Below are 19,425 nucleotides of genomic sequence, written 5' to 3' on the forward strand. Positions count from 1 at the left end.
AGCTTCTGCAGGGCAAATGACAGAGCTAGCAAGATCAATAGAAAGCCCACGGATTGGGAGAAGATCTTTACTAGCCATACAACGGACAAGGGTCTCATATCTAAAATATACTTGGAACTCAAAAAATTAAACCCCCCAACAACAAATCCTCAAAGAAACAACTGCCCAATAAATAAGTGGGCGAAAGACTTACAGAGAAACTTCTCTGAAGAAGAAAGAAGGATGGCCAATAGACACATGAAGAAATGTTCAACATCCCTAGCCATAAAAGAAATGCAAATCAAAACAACATTGAGATATCACCTCACCCCACTTAGAACGGCAAAAATCAAGAACTCTAACAACAACAGATGCTGGAGGGGATGTGGACAGAAAGGAACCTTACTTCATTGTTGGTGGGAATGTAAACTTGTTCAACCACTTTGGAAAGCAGTATGGAGGTTCCTCAAAAGACTTCACATAGAACTCCCCTATGACCCAGCAATCCCACTTTTGGGCATTTACCCAAATGTTTACAAACAAGACCACACTAAAGCTACCAGCACAACAATGTTTATTGCAGCATTATTTACCATAGCTAAGATATGGAACCAACCCAGATGCCCCTCAGTAGATGAATGGATCAAGAAAATGTGGTATATATACACAATGGAATTCTATGCCTCCATCAGAAAGAATGACATTGTCCCATTTGTTAGGAAAGGGAAAAACTTGGAAAAAATTATATTAAGTGAAGTAAGCCAGGCCCAAAGAAACATAGGTCCCATGGTTTCCCTTATTTGCAATATCTAGTATATGTATGAGTTAAGCGGAAAAGGTCAGATAATGTGATGTCAGGAAAATGAACCCTTAGATATGTATTTTAATGTTTTTTTCTTTCATGCATGTGTTTCTAACGCATTTATAAGATTATCTCTTTGTTGCTTTGTATGTCCCTCCCCCACAGTATAACCCCTGCTTTCACTATATTTGATGTCAGTATAACTTGTGGAGGAGATGGGGAAAAACCAGTTGTTTAAGGATACAGGTGGACCTGTTGCAACAATGAGAAGTACAAGTTGTCATGTCCAAAACGAGCTTTACAACGTCGGTGCAGGGGGGGGGGGGCGGGGAGGGGGGGGGAAGGAGAAGGATTGGGATTGGGGGGGAGGGGGGAGGCTGGGAAGGGATGTGAAGGGTAAACCAAAGGAGGAGGCTGCAATGCTTGGTAAGAAATGTACGCATTATCCTGCCCATGTAATTGTAACCCCTCTGTACAGTATGTTCACAAATAAAATAAAATAAAATTAAAAAAAAAAAAGAACATTTGTCCAAAGGTCCCATCCCTAAAGTCTAAAGCACTTACCATGAATTGAGTAGATTATAATCTTGGTAATTTTCACTGTTCTCTGAGGAGGTAAACTCCAATTAAATATTTTTTTAACGATCTCAAAGTACTCAACGTACCGACTCTGGAAAGCAACAGAAGCCTCGATTTTAGTAGGTCTAAAGTTTAAAGTCAGCATACAAATCTTTTTAAACTTGATATTAGTAGCAAAAAAATTAAGCAAACAATGTTCCATTACATAATTAACATTCTTATGCATTTGCCTCATGACTAGTTATCTACCATGGGAAAAAGCACTGACCTCAGACCTGCCGGGAGGAACATGGAAGGAGCAAGCCCTTGCCTATGGCTTGCTAAAACTGCTATGGCAGAAGCTGCTGTAATGGGTTAGAGGAAGGACTGTGGTTTGGTGGATGGTTCTTCATCAGGGCAGAAAGAGACCTACTAGCAGCAGTAGACAATTATGTCATTTTTGACATAAGAAACTCTAAGAGCTAGAGTTTCTTCATCTGCTCTTTTCCCAAATTTGTCTTTGTTAAGGAAACCCTGGAATTCTCTAAGCCTCACATTCCTCCTCTACAGAAAGTTGCTCACAAGGTCTTTCCTGGAACCTCTTTTTGAGGAACTGAAGAGTTCTGGCGCTGAGCCAAGTGGGAAGGGCTGATAACATTAGTGATCACATCTCCAATTAGCACAAGCAGTGTGATGGGTGCCTGTGGCCCATGCCTGAAATCCTAGCTACTCAGGAGGCTGAGGCTGAGCAATTCAGGACTGAAAAGTCTGGGAGAATCCATCTCCAATTAATTAACAAAAAATTGGGCTAGAGGTGTGGCTCAACTGGTAGAGTGCCAGTTATGAGCAGGGAAAGCCTACTGAGCACAAGGTCATTGAGTTCAAGCCCCAGTACTGGCACAAAAGGAAAGGGCAGTGGTGAGAAAGGCCTGAAAGTTCTTAAGTCTCAGGTGTCAAGGGGAATGGCCACAAGGAAGGGCAGAATGTGGCAGTGTGTAAGAAGGACCTCCCAGCGGAGCGGACTCGGCCCTGTAGCCTCTCTCCCCTGCCTTGCTCTCCCAGGGAATCAGCGGAGCTGTCATCACCCATGGTGAGCCACGTCTGGACTGAAGTCAGGGAAACTGCAGGCCTGCAGAAGTAGGAAGGAGAGCTGTCTGCAGACCTGCGCAGGAGACACAGGGAACATCCCCATTGGATCCTGCCACCAGATTCTCCACTTCTGCGCAGAAGGGCTCTTGAGCTGCTTCCACCCTCACACTTCCTTCCCCTGATGCAGTTTAAAGAAGGAGGGGTTTCCCTACAAATTAACTGATGCACAGCTAGCACTCATCCAAACAAGGAAGGTACTATGCCAGTGGCAAAGCACATTGGGATGCCAAGGGTGGCAAGATTGACAGGACATGGCCTTGCCTTTAAGGAGATACATACATCGCACTTGAAATAGCCACAGAATAAATGCCATAGTTCCTATCAAACCCTCAAAGGGCTGTAAGGCCTGATATGGTGGGACATTCCTTCGGGCCAGGGAGGGAAAGAAAAAGGGCCCATGTGAACAAAGACTTGGGGGGTATGAAGTGTTGGCATGCTGGGAAAAAGCAAACCTCCTAAGGCAGTGGAGTGCAGGATTTATAAATGCACAGCGTGAGAGAAAGGACTGGACACATACATTGTAGAAGACCTCGGGTTCAGCTCAGAACATTTAGTTGGTTGCAGCAGGAAGCCCTTATGAATATGAGCATGGAAATGGCATGATTAGGAATGGACTTGGCTAAGTTCATGTGTTAGGTTCAGCCTTCTGTGGGTACCTTGTGGAGAGGGTGATTTGGACAAAGGGAAAACCTATCTATAGATAAGGCTGCGATTTTGTTGCCCAAACTGGAGACCAGTAATTATACAGTCTTCTGCTACAAGTACAAGCTGCTGTTCAACTCCAGCACTTCTCTGAAAGAAAACTTGGCATTCGCAGCCACATCCACAGCTAGGAATCCCCCACTCGCTGCCACACGGCCTGAAGGGAAATACAGACAAGGCACTGCACACAGCATGGGAAATGATGGGCTGGAATGCCCACACATCTGGATTTGAGTGCATGTTTCAAAACATTAATTTCTCTACACTCACCTTCCCAATTTACATCAAAGTGACCACTCTGATTTAACAAGATTAACTGAGATAATGAATAGTAAAGCTTTAGAAAATTTAATACAGTTTGGGATGTGAAATCTATGAGATAAATACCTTGGTTTCTTCAGGAAATAAGTTATGAAAAATACAAAAAAAGTGAGAAACCAATAAACTTTAACTGAAGTGTTATATTAATCAATGAAATGTAGTCTTGTTTAGTACTTGATTGAAATGAAGTAAACTAAAAGGGGACTTTAGGCTGTTATGGAGAGTTACATATGAATTAGAAAATGGTAGTTTAGGGATATTAAAATATAATGTGTTTGGATATAATCAATATTGCCACTGGTGTGTGTGTGTGTGCTGGTCTTGGGCCTTGAATTCTGGGCCAGTGCACTGTCCCTGAGCTTTTGTGCTCAAGGCAAGTGCTCTAACACTTGATCCACAGCTTCATGTCTGGCTTTTTGAAGGTTAGTTGGAGATGAGTGTCACGGGCTTTGAACTGTGATTCTCAGGTCTCACCCACCTAAGTAGCTAGGATGACAGTATGAGACACTGGCAACCCGCAGTTGTTTTGAGTTTGCTCAAGGCTAGTGCTCTACCACTGGAGTCACAATTTCAATCCTGCATGTTTTGGTGATTAATTGGAGATAAGAGTCTCACAGACTTTCTTGCCCTGGCTGGCTTTGAACCCCATTCTCAGGTCTCAGCCTCCTGACAAGCTATGGTTACAGATGTGAGCCACCAGGGCCTGTTGTTTTTCTCTGTGTGTGTATGTGTGTACGGGGTTATTTTGTTTTTGTTTTTGTTGGTAAGAATGCCTATGTTGGGTGTCATCCCAAACTACTTGTGAGATAAAAGAATCTGATGACTGGAATTTCCTTCAAAGAAATCTTGGTTTAGGACAGAATAAGAAGGGACATCCAGTGTTTGATGAGAGATGGGAGGAAAGGAATGAAGCATGATTGGTTGTGGGTTGAGATGAAGACTCATATACTGTATGATTCCATCTTTGTGTGCTTGGGTTTGGATATGGAATGTGCTCTTAAAAGGTTCATGTAGGAAAGGCTGGATCCCAAATATACCAGTGTTCAAAGGCAAGGCTTTGGGAAGTAATTGTCTCATGAAGCTTCTGAGTTCATCCATAGAGCAATCCACTCAGAGCTTCATAAATTTATAGCATTAGTAGGAGGTGGGGCCTTGTGAAAGAAAGGAAGTCATTGGCAAGGATGTATCTTGTTCCTGCCACTTCCTGCTTCCTGACCACCTTGAGGTGAGCAGCCCTGCTCCACTACATCCTTCTTGACATGAGTTTTTAATCTCACCTCAGGCCCAAAGCAATGTAATCAAGTGTGAGCCAAAATAATTCTTTCCCCTTTAAGTTCTTTTGTTAGGTATTTGTCACAGAGACCAACAGTCTAATCCAATATATTTGCAATTTTTACGTTTCGTAATGAAACATTTCCAAGAAAAATGGGGTCATAGTATACACTTCACATGAATGTTACAAATTTATAATGGGAAATACAAAAATGTATGATTGTGCTGGCTGTAATAGGAGTTAAAATATTTATTTTCCCTTTTTATTCTCTATTATTCTGTTTTTGTTTTTGTTTTTTTGTCGGTCCTGGAGCTTGAACTCTGAGCCTGGGCACTGTCCCTCAGCTTTTCAGCTCTGGGCTAGAACTCTACCACTTGAACCACTGTGCACTTCTGGTTTTCTGGTGGTTTATTGGAGATAAGAGTCTCACTGACTTTCCTGCTCAGATAGGCTTTCAACTGCAATCCCCAGAACTCAGTCTCCTGAGTAGCCTGGATTAGAAGCCTGAGCCACTTGCAACCGGCTCTTTTATTCTTTCATATTCTCCTTCTCTCTCTTTCTCTACCTTTATTTCTTATCCTCTGTCTCCTCCCATTCTCCCCCCTCTCTGTCTTCCTCTTTTCTACAAGGGGAGGGAATTTGGGGGTGTGGGGAGGATTCTTCAGGAAACAGTTCTTTAAGCAACTCAAAAGCAGCCATGGGAGGGAGAGAATGAGCAGAGGAGAGAGAGAATAAGCAAAAGGAAAGAAATGTAAATATCACCTGATGTGGAAGAAATAGTTGTATTGTCAAAGCTCATAGAATTCACAAACTTTATAGAGCATGATAATGACAATTTGCCTTATGAAGGTTAAAATGTGCTTGTAACTTTAACAAAGTATCACTAATCCACAATACGGTGAAATATGTGAAATTCATGTAATCTCAATAAATTAAGAAAAGAAACAGTTCTTTTGATGATCTACAGAGTTGAATTGCTCCTTGTCTTAGCAGGGGTTTGTGAAAGATCAATCCCTCTTTCCAGAGAAATCAAATGCCTGTAGATTTGAGAGAATCTTCAGAAGCCAGGAAAGCCTTAGGCATTGGACCTTCCTTCTGGGGAGGGGAAATTTGGATTCTCTGGGGAGATGCCTACCCAGGCAGCCCCAGAGGCATGGCTTTGGGATTTGGAAGGGATTAGTCAATTGTTACAAGGCACAAAAGTGCTGCCACCTGATGTTAGAGAAGGGTTTCAAATGTAACCAAATTAATGGTGTCACTAAGCCACTCTCCATAAAAACCAAACCAAACAAAGAACTCCCTTTCAAAAGAGAAAACTTACTTGTGAGGGGGTTTCTACCCCTTGAAATTTGGGACCTCGACTAAAATCGGTTCTGCGACAGCCGAACCATTTCAGACTTTCCTGCAGAAAAGGAGACAATACAGTTATCAGCAAGTTATGCGCAGAGCTACTAAAAAATACAAAACAAACCTATGTCAAGAATTTGTCTAGTTAAAGACTCATAAAGACTTGGAACTAAATTTAGAGCTGGAACATTAGAAATCATCCGGTCCAGCTCTTCTTTCTACCTTCCATTTTACAAACGAGCAGGTGGAACTCAAAAGACAACCAAGCGACCTGCAGTACAGCAGGCATGGGGGCACAGCCTGCAGCAGTTTTTGGATCTATGACCCACAGTACTAAATCTAGGACACACAGACACACAGACACACACAGACATAGATACACACACACACACAAACACACACACAAAACAAGCTAAAGAATCCCAATACTTTTCATATTTTCTATCCTGCTCTCTTCCTTTCCATTAAAAATGCTGGTGACAATCAAGTAAGTTGATTTTTATAACTCACTGGTTATAATTTGAAAATCACTTTCTTAGAACACTCATTTTCTTTTTTCCTCTTTATCCCAGGCCCTTGGGCTCTAGATATTGGCCCAACCAGTCCATCCTGAGGGTAGAGAAGGTGTTGGCCATAGGGGCCATGGGAAACAAACTTGTGTGACTCAAGTTAGGATAACAGAAGGGTGGCACTACAAAGTTGGACATGGTGCAAAACTCAAGCCAAGCCTTCTCTTCTCTAGACTGTAGGCCAAGAGTTCAGTGGAGCTGTTGGGGGTACGGCCTGCAGATGGGAATTTCCCTTAAAACCATGTGAATAGGACTGGGCCCTACTTTACAGGGGGTAGCAGCCCACTGTGTCTCTGCAGAAATTTCCAAAGGCCATACATCCCTGAGATATAGGCTCTCAAGGATAATAAAGTAGAGGACAGACTTTGTTCTGAGTTGAAAAGTGGCAACTTTGATGAACTTAGCAATTCAGAGGATGGTCAAAGTCCTTTGGAAAACTGGTGTAGTTAATCTTGATCTTTTTTTCTGAGAAAGAAAGAAGTCACACTATTGGGGAGGTTACTGAAGCATCTAATTACTGAGGGTTTTGTTCTGTGTAGATCAGACTGTACTGTAATTGTGATTCTTTCCTGCCTCTGCCTCCTCACTATTGGAATGCAGCCTGCACCACTACACCCAGCCAGAGTTTATTTTGCATTTGCATAACTTGGTTTACTAGTTTACCTTCATTTTGCCCCTATGGGATCCTTAATTTAAAATGGTGACAGATGCTAGTGCCTACACCTACAATCCTCGCCACTTGGAAGATTGAAGAGTGGAGGATCATGGCGTGAGGCCAGCTTTGGAAAATGTCTTTTATACTCCTATCTCAAGAGAGCCAGGCCTGGAGGCAGGACATAATGGCACACACCTGTCATCTCAGCTAGGACAGAAAACCTAAAATTAGTATGGCCAAGAGCATGGCTGATGGTTAGAGAGACTATGTCAAAAATAGCCAGTGTAGAAAAGGGCTGGAGGAATAAGGCAGTGAGAGAGCATGAGGTCTTGAATTAAAATTCCAGTACAATTTATAAGATTATTTCTTTGTTGCTTTGTATGTCCTTCCCCCACAGTGTAACCCCCGCTTTCACTATATTTGATGTCAGTATAACATGTGGAGGAGATGGGGACAAACAAGTCGTTTAAGGATTCAGGTGGACCTGTTGCAACAATGAGAAGTACAAAATGTCATGTCAAAACCAGCTTTACAATGTCGGTGGGGGGGGGTGGGGGGGTATGATTGGGTGGGAGGGAGGGGGGAGGCTGGGAAGGGAGGTGAAGGGTAAACAAAGGAGGAGGCTGCAATGCTTGGTAAGAAATGTATGCATTATCCTGCCCATGTAATTGTAACCCCTCTGTACAGTATGTTCTCAAATAAAATAAAATAAAATTTAAAAAAAAAAATTCCAGTACAATACACACACACACACACACACACACACACAAGCTGACATTGGACTTTTGAACTGCATTTATTTAGGAAGTGCTGGGTTTTGAACTCTTGAGTCTCATGCTTGCTAGGCTTCTATGATTCTGCTAAATAATGCTCTCAACCTTTTTTTGCTAGTTAACGTTAGGATCAGCGCTTGCTTTCCATTCAGGCATGCACCTGAGCCATCATCTGCCCACTGCAGGTTTTTCCATCGTTGCTGGGATGACCGGTCCTCACCGTCATGTCAGGTTTCCCTTTGTGGAGCTGGAGTTTTGTGGCCTCCTTTTCTGCCCAGGCTGTCCTGGATATGTGATCCTCTCATTCTCAACTTCTCACAAAGCATGCGATGACAGGTGCTCACCACTCTACCCAGCCGTGACTTGAGAAGGGTGTCTCATGAGCTACTCTGTCCAGACTGTCCTTACACCACAATCCTCCTCTTCTCAAACACCCAAGTAGCTAAGATCACAGGTGTGAGTCACCAATGACCATCTTTTCCTTGATTGCTAGTTTTTAAAATATTGCATTACACAGTCATAAGAGATAATGCATGTCCTACAAAATTAAATAAAGTGTGAGAATGGGTGGGTTGGGAAGGGATGTAGGAGCAACATTGGTGAAAGGTCAGCATTGATCAAGATGTACTGTCTTCATAGAGTGCTTGGTTGAATGGAAACTCCTTTGTGCAGCTACTTCAAGATAATAAAAACGTACTTTAAAAAGGCTGTTCATATCTTAGATATTCTGAAGTTGCCATTCCCTTTGATTGTTCTTACCATAGTCTTGGCTCAGAACAAGGACACTAAGCCAGTTACTAATTGCACATTAAACAAGGCAGCACAAATCCAGTTTTTCACTTAGGCATCATGATCTAACAATTTACTTAACATTTTACCAGGAATGTTTCAGAACCAAAAAATTCAATAAATATAAGACAGAGAACAGTAACATCTTTCCTACCTTAGCAGTTGGAAATATTCCAGTTGCAATAAGACAAGCACAAATCATTGTTCCCGTTCGCCCTAGAAAAGAAACTAGTTCAAGAAACCTTTGCTCCAGTATAAAAATACACTTGGAAGTACTCAAAGTGTGCATTCATCTTGAATGTGCCTCTGACAACATTTTCAATTGAGAAATAGAAAGACCTTATTTTAATGAACACAACAAAGATAAACCAGGTCTAGGCAGGGTGGTTCACCAGTTACTCTGGTGGCAGAGATCAGGCAAACTGTGTGGTTCCAGGCCAGCTCAGGTCAAGTTGGCAAAATCTCATTCTCAACCAACAAGCTAGGCATGGGGGTTCATATCCATGAGTGCCATTATGTGGGAGACATAGAACAGGATTAAAGTTGGAGGCCAGCACAGGAAAAAGTAAGTATGAGACCTTATCTGAAAAAAATCATTGAAGCAAAACAAGAAAGGCCACATTGCTTAAGTGGCAGAGTGCTGGCTAAGCAGTTGTAAGGTACTGAATTCAAACCCAAATAGAAACTCAAAACATTAGGATTTATCATCTCTACTTAACTGTACTAGTTATTGCAATTGCATTAGAAAATCTTAAAAAAATAAAGAATGTAGAGAGAACGGCAGTATCATCAATATTTATGCACCTATTCCACAGGTTCTATAATTCTGAATCTTTTTCTGTGCTTGCTTAATTTATGTCTTGGCTTGCCTGCCTGTATTCTATCTCTGTCTGTCTCTGACATAGTGTTTTAAAGTGCACCGTTGACTTCTCACTTCAAATAACTTCACCCGCCAAGTCTCTTATATTGCATTCCAATTTATATTTTAGTTCTGACATAAAAATTTAGATTTGAAAAATATTGCCCTTTCTTCAATCCTCTGTAGATTTTGGATTAGCTGCCTATATTAATTTATGTCTTGGCTTGCCTGCCTATATTCTATCTCTGTCTGTCTCTGACATAGTGTTTTAAAGTGCACCGTTGACTTCTCACTTCAAATAACTTCACCCTCCAAGTCTCTTATATTGCATTCCAATTTATATTTTAGTTCTGACATAAAAATTTAGATTTGAAAAATATTGCCCTTTCTTCAATCCTCTGTAGATTTTGGATTAGCTGCTTTTATATAATTCTAAATGTACCCATTTTCCTAAGTATTACAACATTTTCTGATCTATCCTCTAAAAACTTTTAAATGAATCACTCATTGACCTTTGCCACTCCTGTCTGAAAGTGCTATTCTAACCAAGTACTTCCACAAAGGAAAGTGACTGGCACCATTAGCTTTGATGAACACAAGCTTCCTGCTAGATGAGGCGACTGGCTATTGCTTCTCTCAGTTTCACTGACTGCAAACGTGTCAATTCTGCAGGACATATCTGGGTTTCTGCAAGTATGATATTTTCCCATTGGAAGGAAAGTTGTGAAAAGTTCTTTTAGCAATTATAGATACACTAACATGGGACACCTTCCCATGCCAATGCTGTGAATAAGTACAGCTTCAGGATCAGTAAGTGTCCTCTCCTCTCAGCCAGGTGAAACAGGAAACCATGAAGCACACAGTAATCATTGTGTAATCATTTGGCAAGCATTCATCACTAAACCTCTTAAATTAGACGATGATGAGTTCTCCCAGCCGGAAACGTCAGGGCTGTCGTATCATCAACAATCTGTCATTTCCAATTGGTCAGAAAAATCAAGACATGGAATTCTAGATATTTTTTTAATTAGAAGCTTTCCCCTAATATTTTACTAGTGGTCTTGCTTGTATTGAATTTAACTGTAATAATAGATATCATCACTCAACTTCATAGAATCTTCCTGAAACACACAACTTAGTTTTCATGAAATTAAAACTTATTCTGTTCAGTTTGATATTTTCAGATTTATATAATATTCAATTTTTGATGTAATTCTAATATCAAATAGCAGACACTTGACGTGCTAACCTTTATCCACTGACTCACAGATCTCACATAATCTTTAAATCTGTTAGGATGATATCTTGCCATCAGGAAGAAAAACCTGAGGTCTATGAGTTTAAGAGACTCTGTGGGGCTGTGTGTGAATGTGTGTGCCTGTGTGTGTCTCTGTGTGTGCTGGTACTGGGACACTTGAACTCAGGATCTCCCTTGGCTGCTTCTCCTCAAGCAGGATGCTCTACCACTTGAGTCACACCTTCATTTCCAGGTCTCTGCTGGGTAGAGACAAGAGTCTCATGAATTTTTCTGCCTGGGTTGTCTTTGAACCATGATCCTCAATTCTCAACCTTCTGGGGAGCTTCAGTTATAAGCATTAACCACCCACGCTTGGCTGAGCCTTTCACATAGCCAAATACAAACCATCTTAATGTCAAGTGAGAAGTCTGTCATGTTGACAGTCTTGGACAGTTCTCAGAAGAAGAAATACAAATGGCTGAATATATACATGAAGAAACATTCAACTTCCTTAGCCATCAAGAAAAGACAAATAAAATAGGCACTAAGTTTGTATCACACCCAAGTCAGATTAGCAATCATAAGTAGAGTGAAAAGGATACAGGAGAGAGGTGGGAAGGAGCCCTCATATACTGTTGGTGAGGATGTAAGTAAGTAGTACATCCACTATGGAAATTAGTATGGAGGTTTTGTAATTCTTTTAGGGTCTTAAGAGTTACTTCACTGGTGATTCTCTCTTCTAGTTTAGAAAAAGAATCATACTAATTCACACAGATTCACCCAGAATATAAAGAGCAACTAATTACACTAATATGATGAAAGAGAAAAATCTTATTACCATCTCAAAAACTCAGGAAAAAGCTTATGATAGAATTCAATATCCATTCATGATTTAAAAATATCTCCTTAGCTCACTAAAGGAATTTTTTTATTCTGATAAAGCAGATCTAAAAGTCAAAAATATCACCCCACAGTCCTAAAACAGCAGGTGACATGATAAAAACGTTTCCTTTAAGATCAGAAACAAATTTTAAAAAGTAACTATTTGTATTTCTAATTCAATCCTGTGCAGAACAGTCTACCCAATGTTGGGGAGTAAGAAGGACTAAAAAGAAAAAAAACACAACTTATTATTTTCACATGATATAGTCAGGAACCACATAACCAAAAAGAATTAACAGATAAATTAGAATGAAGTAGGCTTAGTAAAGTTGCTAACTGCAAAGTTGAAAATAAAAATCCACTGTATTGAGACAATCAATCACAGAAATCTCAGCCTTCTTAATAGCTATCATTACAGATTTGAGCAAGCAACACCCATGGTCAATTTCTTAAGTAAATAAAAGATATGAACCACACACTGCACACCCACACCCACACGCACGTGTGCATACACACACATACACACACACATACACACACACCCATACACTTGTACTAAGAATGAAAAATTTCACTATAATCAAAATTACAACCTGAATATTCTATATGAAAAACGCACAATAACCTCATTATGAAAAAAATATGCCAATCAAGTTTAAAGGACTACACAGTGGGAAAAGATAGTTGCATTCCATACTATTACCAAATATTAGCATTCAAATTCCTTAAATAAGAGCAATAATAAAATACCTTGGCTATCACGCCATGAGTGGCAATATCAAGGTGGCAGGTCATAGGAAGAAAGCAAGATCAATATGAATGAATACTAAAAAAAAGAAACAGGTACAAACAAGGTAAAAACTAATCCTACGAACAATCCAAAAGACAGATCACTGAAATATATACAAACACAAGATCATGCAAATACCTTCTGATCAAAAATATAAAGATAAAATGATGTTTGGCTTCAAGAAGAGAATTAGCATTAATTCAAGGAAACTGAAACCAACTTCTGGGATCATATTATTTTAGGCTGGGCCATATAAAATATCCTAGACAAACAAAAAATTTTAAAGTATCTGGCAGTTTCCTGTGGCTCAACACCCATAGTTATGTCAGCTTTCTGCCACTGAGATAAAATACCAAAGATAATCCAAAACAGGGAAGGTTTATCTTGGCTCATGATTTCAGGGCCTGCTTGCAGGATGAGATCAGCTAGCCTGTTGCTCTGGGGCCTGTGGCACACAGGATATCAGAGTGGGAACACATGATGGAAGGAGCTGCTCACCTCCTGATGACCAGGAAGCAAAGGAAGGTCCCCATATCCCTTTCATAGCCATGCCTCCAAGAGCCTAGCATCCTTCTTTGAAGCTCCATCTTTCAAAGATTCCATCAGTGACATGAGCTGAGGTCCCAACTTTTAATGCATGGATGGGCCTTTTAGGGATATTAAGATCCAAGCCATGGCAATAGTTTCATTTTTCCATGGGCTTGTAAATTGCAAAGTTCAGACTATTTCTACCTTGTTAACCAGTGGGATATAACTTGACTCTATTGAAGTATATAACACAGTTTTGCTGTGTTAACAGCTGCTTTATAGCCCATAAAACAACTCTTTTTTGGTTAAACACTGTGAACTATGCAGAAATTATTATTTCAAACCCAAAGATAAGTGAAAGAAAACCTACAAACACTTAAATTAGCTTTATTTAAAATATTACCAATCAAACAATAATAAATATCTTTATTTACTCCCTACCAAACCAACTTCATTTCATCACACACTAAAAATTCCAGTGGAATTTTAATAAGTCCTATCTTTGTAGGCTTACATAACCTTAATAGTTTCTCACAAAGTTTAACAATCATTTTAAATTCTACTGGAACAAAATGGAATTTAGACCAGTGGAACAGAATAGAGAACCAAGAAATAGATTTACGGACTTCTGATCAACTGATCTTGGACAAAGTTGCCAAGAACACAATCATGATATGGGAACAAGTGAACATACATGAGCAAAATGATGAAATTGGACCATATCTCACTCACTCCAATACACAACATCTCCTAATGATTAGAGACAAACATTAGACCTACAATTCCAAAAGTAGTAGCAGAAAATAATGGGGAATTACTTTGTAACACTCATCTGGGATAAATAATTTTTGGATATAAATTGAAAAGCAGAGACAATAAAAGCAAAAATTAAACACATGAGAGAAAACACAAAATGCACAGGAAAGTCAATAAAAATAACTGAGCAAAACATGACCCATGGAATATCCAAAAAGATTTAAGGAACTCAACAAAACAGCAAGAAAATAAACTCCCCCCCCCAAAAAAAGATGAAGAGATATGTATGTTGGTTATCCCCATCATCACAGTACTCAAGGAGCTGAGGCAAGAGGATCACAAGTTTGACACTAGCTTGTGCTCCATAAGGAAAGCCTGTCTCCAACAAAACAAACAAAACAAAAGAGAAAGCTAGACATGGTAGGTCACACTGTAATCCTAGCTATTCAGGTAGTGGCAATGGGGAAGATTATTGTTTATGACCAGGCAAAAGGTTTGCAAGACTTCAACTCAAGTAAAAAGTTGAGCACCGGTATGTGTGCCCATTATGTCAGATATGTGAAAAATGTGAAGCAGAGGCTCACAGCCTACAACTGTGTTGAACCTCTCTCTGAGTAGTAACTAAAGCAAAAAGGGATGAGGGTAGGTGTGTGAGCTTTGGGCTCAAACAACAGTAATGCCAACAAAACAAAATCACCTCAAACTCCCGCAATAAAAATGGGATTTGGTGGGACAAAGGACTTGGAAAGACAGTTCTCAAAAAGAAACATGCAAATGGCCAAAAGAGATATAAATAATGTTCAATGTCACTATGTAAGACAAGACATTAGAAAACTAGCTTCATTTAGCCATTCCACAATGCATACAAATATAAAAATTTTATATGGCACATCACACATAAACACAATTTTGTCAGTTAAAAAGGAAAAAATACTGTTACACATTGAGTGGGAAGGAAAATAGGAGAAAAATGAGGGTGTGGGTAACATTTGACAAGAAATGTACTCACTACCTTATATGTTAAACTGTAACCCTTCTGTATATCACCTTGATAAAATAAAAATTTTAAAAACCACTCTAACATTCTGAAGTCAAGCATCCTTTATATTTTGACACATAAACTGAAGAATCAGAAATGAAGAAACCCAAATCATCACCAATTAAAAGAAAAATACCTTCTTTACCTTTTTTCTTTTGTTCTTTTCCTTCATTACACTTTACCTGTCTTCTTCCCTCCCTTTTCTATTTCCTTTCTATCCTTCTTTTTTTCTTCAACCTTAAAATCAATATTCAAAAACCAACATAAAAATATTAATACTAGGGCTAGGAAGGTGGCTCAGTGATACAGTGCTTGCCTTGCATGCTTGAAGCCCTGGGTTCGATTCCTTAGCACCACATAATCAGAAAAAGCCAGAAGTGGCGCTGTGGCTCAAGTTGTAGAACACTGGTCTTGAGCTAAAGAGCTGAGAGACAGCGCCCAGGCCCAGAGTTTAGGTCCCAGGACTGACAAAAAAAAAATAAATAACACTAGCTGGGTGCTGTGTTTAATGCCTGTAATCCTAGCTGCTCAGGAGGCTGAGATCTGAGGATCCCAGTTAAAAGCTTGCCTGGGCAGGAATGTCTGAGAGTCTCTTATTTCTGATTAACCACCAGAAAACTGGAAATGGTGCTGTGGCTCAAGTGGTAGACCACTAGCCTTGAGCTGAAGAGCTCAAGGACAGTGTTCAGGCCCAGACTTCAAGCCCCACGACTGACAAAAAATAAAAATTAAAAATATTAACACTGCTTTACAGCAGTACAAATCCTCTGCTAACCCTTCAATATTTATTTTCAGTCATCTTTAGAAAAGGGGAACAGAAAGAAAAGCATTCTTACCTTTGCCTCCTTTACAGTGAAGCGCAGCAACATTTTGAGGATCCAAGTCCAACCAACCAACAATGTCTTTGGAGAGCTGAATCATCTCCCTGATTTCACACAGAAGATTTGTATGTGATTAAAAATAGCTCCAAAATTCAAGCCTAGTGAAATTAGCACTCTCCCGACAGTCATACTCTCCTGACAGTCTGTGTGGCACAAAACTTACTCAAGGCTGGGAACATTATGGTCATCAATCATTATCCTATGCATTCGGTCGTGGAAATGTAGCGGGTTATAAGATTTCTCACCTACAAGAAACAATATACACATCACATCTTTATGGCTAATAATGCAGAAGTTAGGAATAAAGTTCAAATTTTCTTTTGGTAATTGCTATTTTGTTGCCAAAGGGGTTTTCTGGGAAGCAAGCGCCTGTTGCTCTAAAACGATTCTTAAAACCAACAGCACAAAATTCCCTAAGAGGGAGGCAGGCAGGCCCCCCGTGGACCTAAGAGGCAAAGGAGAGAGTGAAGGATTTTAGGGAAGGATACTTGGTTTGTTCACTTCTGGTAATCTAGAATCAAGCTGTTGTTTCATATACTTCACTTTTAGCCTTCTAGCAGACTACTCATTCTGTCATCACACATTGTACCATGCTCAGTCCCTGGGAAATAAATGGTCATTTAATGTGTAGACAGGAGAAAACAAAATCAAGACAGACACAATGGGAGTCTTTTCTACAGGTTTCTTTTTGTTGTTGTTTTCTATCAGGGGCCTTGTTCTTATCATCACCAGCTTCCGGGGAGTCAGAGAACACACCTGCTGAATTGTCTTCAGTACAATCTGGCATGGAAGACAGAGAGACTTCTCTAAGCCTAAGAGCACCAGTAGACCTTCCCTGAACCCTTCCTCACTATTTGCCTCTCTGGTCTCATTGGCCTATCTCCCTCAAAGGGAACTTTGTGCTACCAAGCTAACTTTTCCCACCACACAGGACCAGCACAAACTAAGGATTTCTTTCTTTCTTTTTTTTTTTGTCAATTTTGGAGCTTAAACTCAGGGCTTGGGTGCAGTCCTTGAGTTCTTTTGCTCAAGGCCAGTGCTCTGCCACTTTGAGCCACAGCTCCACTTCCCCAAGTAGGGATTTCTGATGTAAATCCCCACACTAAATATTTACGACTAAATGAAGCAGAAAAGAGTGATCATTTTCTTATAGGTTTTCTATCTACAGTAGCAAAATTAAGTTATATACATACTACAGAGGTTGTATACGAAATAATGGCCAAAGTGTTTGGTGTCGAGGAATCGGACGACCTCCTAAAAAAGAGAAGATATATTCATAAGCTGCTTAGTTGAATGGCAATTCCTTTGTACAACTAAAGATACGAGGGGGGAAAATGCTGTCTACTACTCTTGGAAAACCCTTTTTGTCACAGCTTTAACCTATTTTTCACCTGAAAGAATAAACTTGTAGAACACTGCCCTCCCTGGGTCAATCTCAAGCCTGAGTCCACAGTGTATAGTGAGAAATACCCACTGGTTATATAAATATGCTTACCTCTATCGGGTTCCTATACAATGCCAGTCGTCCAGAGGCAGGAAATGACATGGCAATCATGCGCTCTGAAAGTTAAAATGATCACTATTATGAATGTCTTTATAGATGGGAAACATAGAAAAACTATTCCACATATATAACAAAACGTTTTCTTTCAAAATCAAAAAGAACTTTAAAGATAGGAATTGAGAGGAACATGTAATACATTTCCAGGATAACTAAGATGATTAAACTATGCAACAGAATAATAGTTAAACTGCCATGGTATTCTTTAGGCACAGTTTGTACTTGGTGCTTTCCAGCCCTCTTGGCTCAGAAAGTCTGAGACCTACAGAGTAGTGACCTTATTCTCTAGATTTTAGGAAGAGAAAAAGTCTCTCTTGGATCCTTGATGTATCTACCAAAACTAAATAAATGAAAAATCCATCCCAGTCACCAAGTCTTGATTTGAAATGACATGAGATTTTTCTGTGCCCAAAGGTAACCTATCAATATGTTACCCTAACTTAGTAGCATGTCATCACAGATAGAGTACGTTGCCAGAATATGCTGAGAAAGCAAACAAGCAAGCGAGCAAGCTAGGAAGGAAGGAAGACAGGTTGAAAAAAAAGGAAGGAAAGGAGAAAAAAAAGAAAAAGGAAGAAAGAAACCAAAAAAAGAAAGAAAGGAGAAAGAAAGGGAGAAAAAAGCTGGGCATGGTAGCAGGAACTTGGAAACCTAGCTACTTGGGAGGCAAATATCAGGGGATCATGGCAAGACTTCATCTCAATTAATGGCTTGGTATGGTCGCATACCTATGTCATCCTCAGTGACACGGGTAAGAATAAGTAGAAGAATTGTAGCCCAGGACAGCTGGGGCATAAAGTAAGACCCTACCTTGAAAACAAACAATACATAAAGAGACTAGTGTTGTGGCTCAAGTGGTAGAGCACCTCTCTAGCAAGCATGAGGCTCTGAGTTCATTCCTAGTAGCACAAAGAATCAAAAGCAGCAACAAAATAAAAATAAAATGAGCACAAACCAACATGGTTTAGATACAAATATTTTGGTTTGGAGAAACAAAAAAGAATATTACGAGAAAAATGTGAAATTAAGATAAGTGAACCAAGACTTAAACTCAAAACCCAGTACTGTAATTAGAATAAATAAATCAACAGCTAAGTTTCACAAACCTGTGATATAGGTCAAATCTATATCAAATCCATCCTTGATGTATCTCCTCTTGTTTCCAGACACCTGGGTGTTAAAAAAATCATTGGCTTGAAAAATATTAATCAATCACAAAGAATTTTATATTGTTATCTACATCTCCTGCAAGTATTTCATGGTAGGAAAAAACATGTTTTGCCCACTCACCATCCTTCTGGTTGATTGTTCAAGATGTCTTATTTGATTTGCCAGGTGAAATAGTCTCAATAGAGTGATAAGCCGCATAGGTCGAAATACAACAGTCAGTCTAAATAAATTTATAGATGAATTTGAAAGGATTTCTTTTTGGTTCAGAAATAGAAGAGTTTATCAGTGTGGATATTAAGCTGTGTGTGTGTGTGTGTGCCCGGGCATGCATGTACTAATTCTTCAACCCCAGTGCCTTGTGCATGCTGCACTACTGTTCTATCTGTCAGCTATGCCCCTGGCCCCAGAGGATTTACAGTAGCATGTGTATATATTTTTAGTTGTTACAACAGACCTAGGGATGGAGGCTAGAAATGCTGCTAGACACCTACAATGAGTGGAAATTTAGGGGGAATTTTAGAATGTTTCTGCCTTCCATCCAATCCACCTGAATAAATAATCATCCAATCTAAAATGTCAATAATGCTAAGGTTGGGAAATTAGATTGTAGAGAAATAACAAGTTGATTAGAATCTGTAGATCAAATACTTTGGTTTAAGATCAGTACTTTTCATTCTCCCCACAAATGAACTGAGTTTTGTCAACTGGTATTACTCTTTTTTGGTAACAGAGGTTCACTATAATTACTTGTTAAGTGGGTACTTTATTACTCAACCCTTTATTACCCATTCCTAAATATTTTATT

General features: G+C 39.7%; 1 protein-coding gene across 1 annotated transcript in view; it reads right to left on the reverse strand.

Annotated features, from left to right (window-relative positions):
* The window catches only part of Tpte2 (transmembrane phosphoinositide 3-phosphatase and tensin homolog 2), an 83,658-nt gene that overhangs the window by 12,908 nt on the left and 51,325 nt on the right, over positions 1 to 19,425 (reverse strand). Inside the window, exons 17-25 of the mRNA XM_042685490.1 lie at positions 18,741 to 18,840; positions 18,557 to 18,620; positions 17,385 to 17,449; positions 17,083 to 17,143; positions 16,053 to 16,134; positions 15,845 to 15,933; positions 9,072 to 9,133; positions 6,106 to 6,186; positions 1,346 to 1,451 (exon numbers count right to left, since the gene is read on the reverse strand). Of these exons, the coding sequence (XP_042541424.1) occupies positions 1,346 to 1,451; positions 6,106 to 6,186; positions 9,072 to 9,133; positions 15,845 to 15,933; positions 16,053 to 16,134; positions 17,083 to 17,143; positions 17,385 to 17,449; positions 18,557 to 18,620; positions 18,741 to 18,840 (710 nt within the window). The remainder of the gene's footprint in view (positions 1 to 1,345; positions 1,452 to 6,105; positions 6,187 to 9,071; positions 9,134 to 15,844; positions 15,934 to 16,052; positions 16,135 to 17,082; positions 17,144 to 17,384; positions 17,450 to 18,556; positions 18,621 to 18,740; positions 18,841 to 19,425) is intronic.

The sequence above is a fragment of the Dipodomys spectabilis genome, unplaced genomic scaffold (genome assembly GCF_019054845.1).
Source record: "Dipodomys spectabilis isolate Male_0828 unplaced genomic scaffold, ASM1905484v1 ptg000095l, whole genome shotgun sequence".
NCBI classification, from domain to species: Eukaryota; Metazoa; Chordata; class Mammalia; order Rodentia; family Heteromyidae; genus Dipodomys; species Dipodomys spectabilis.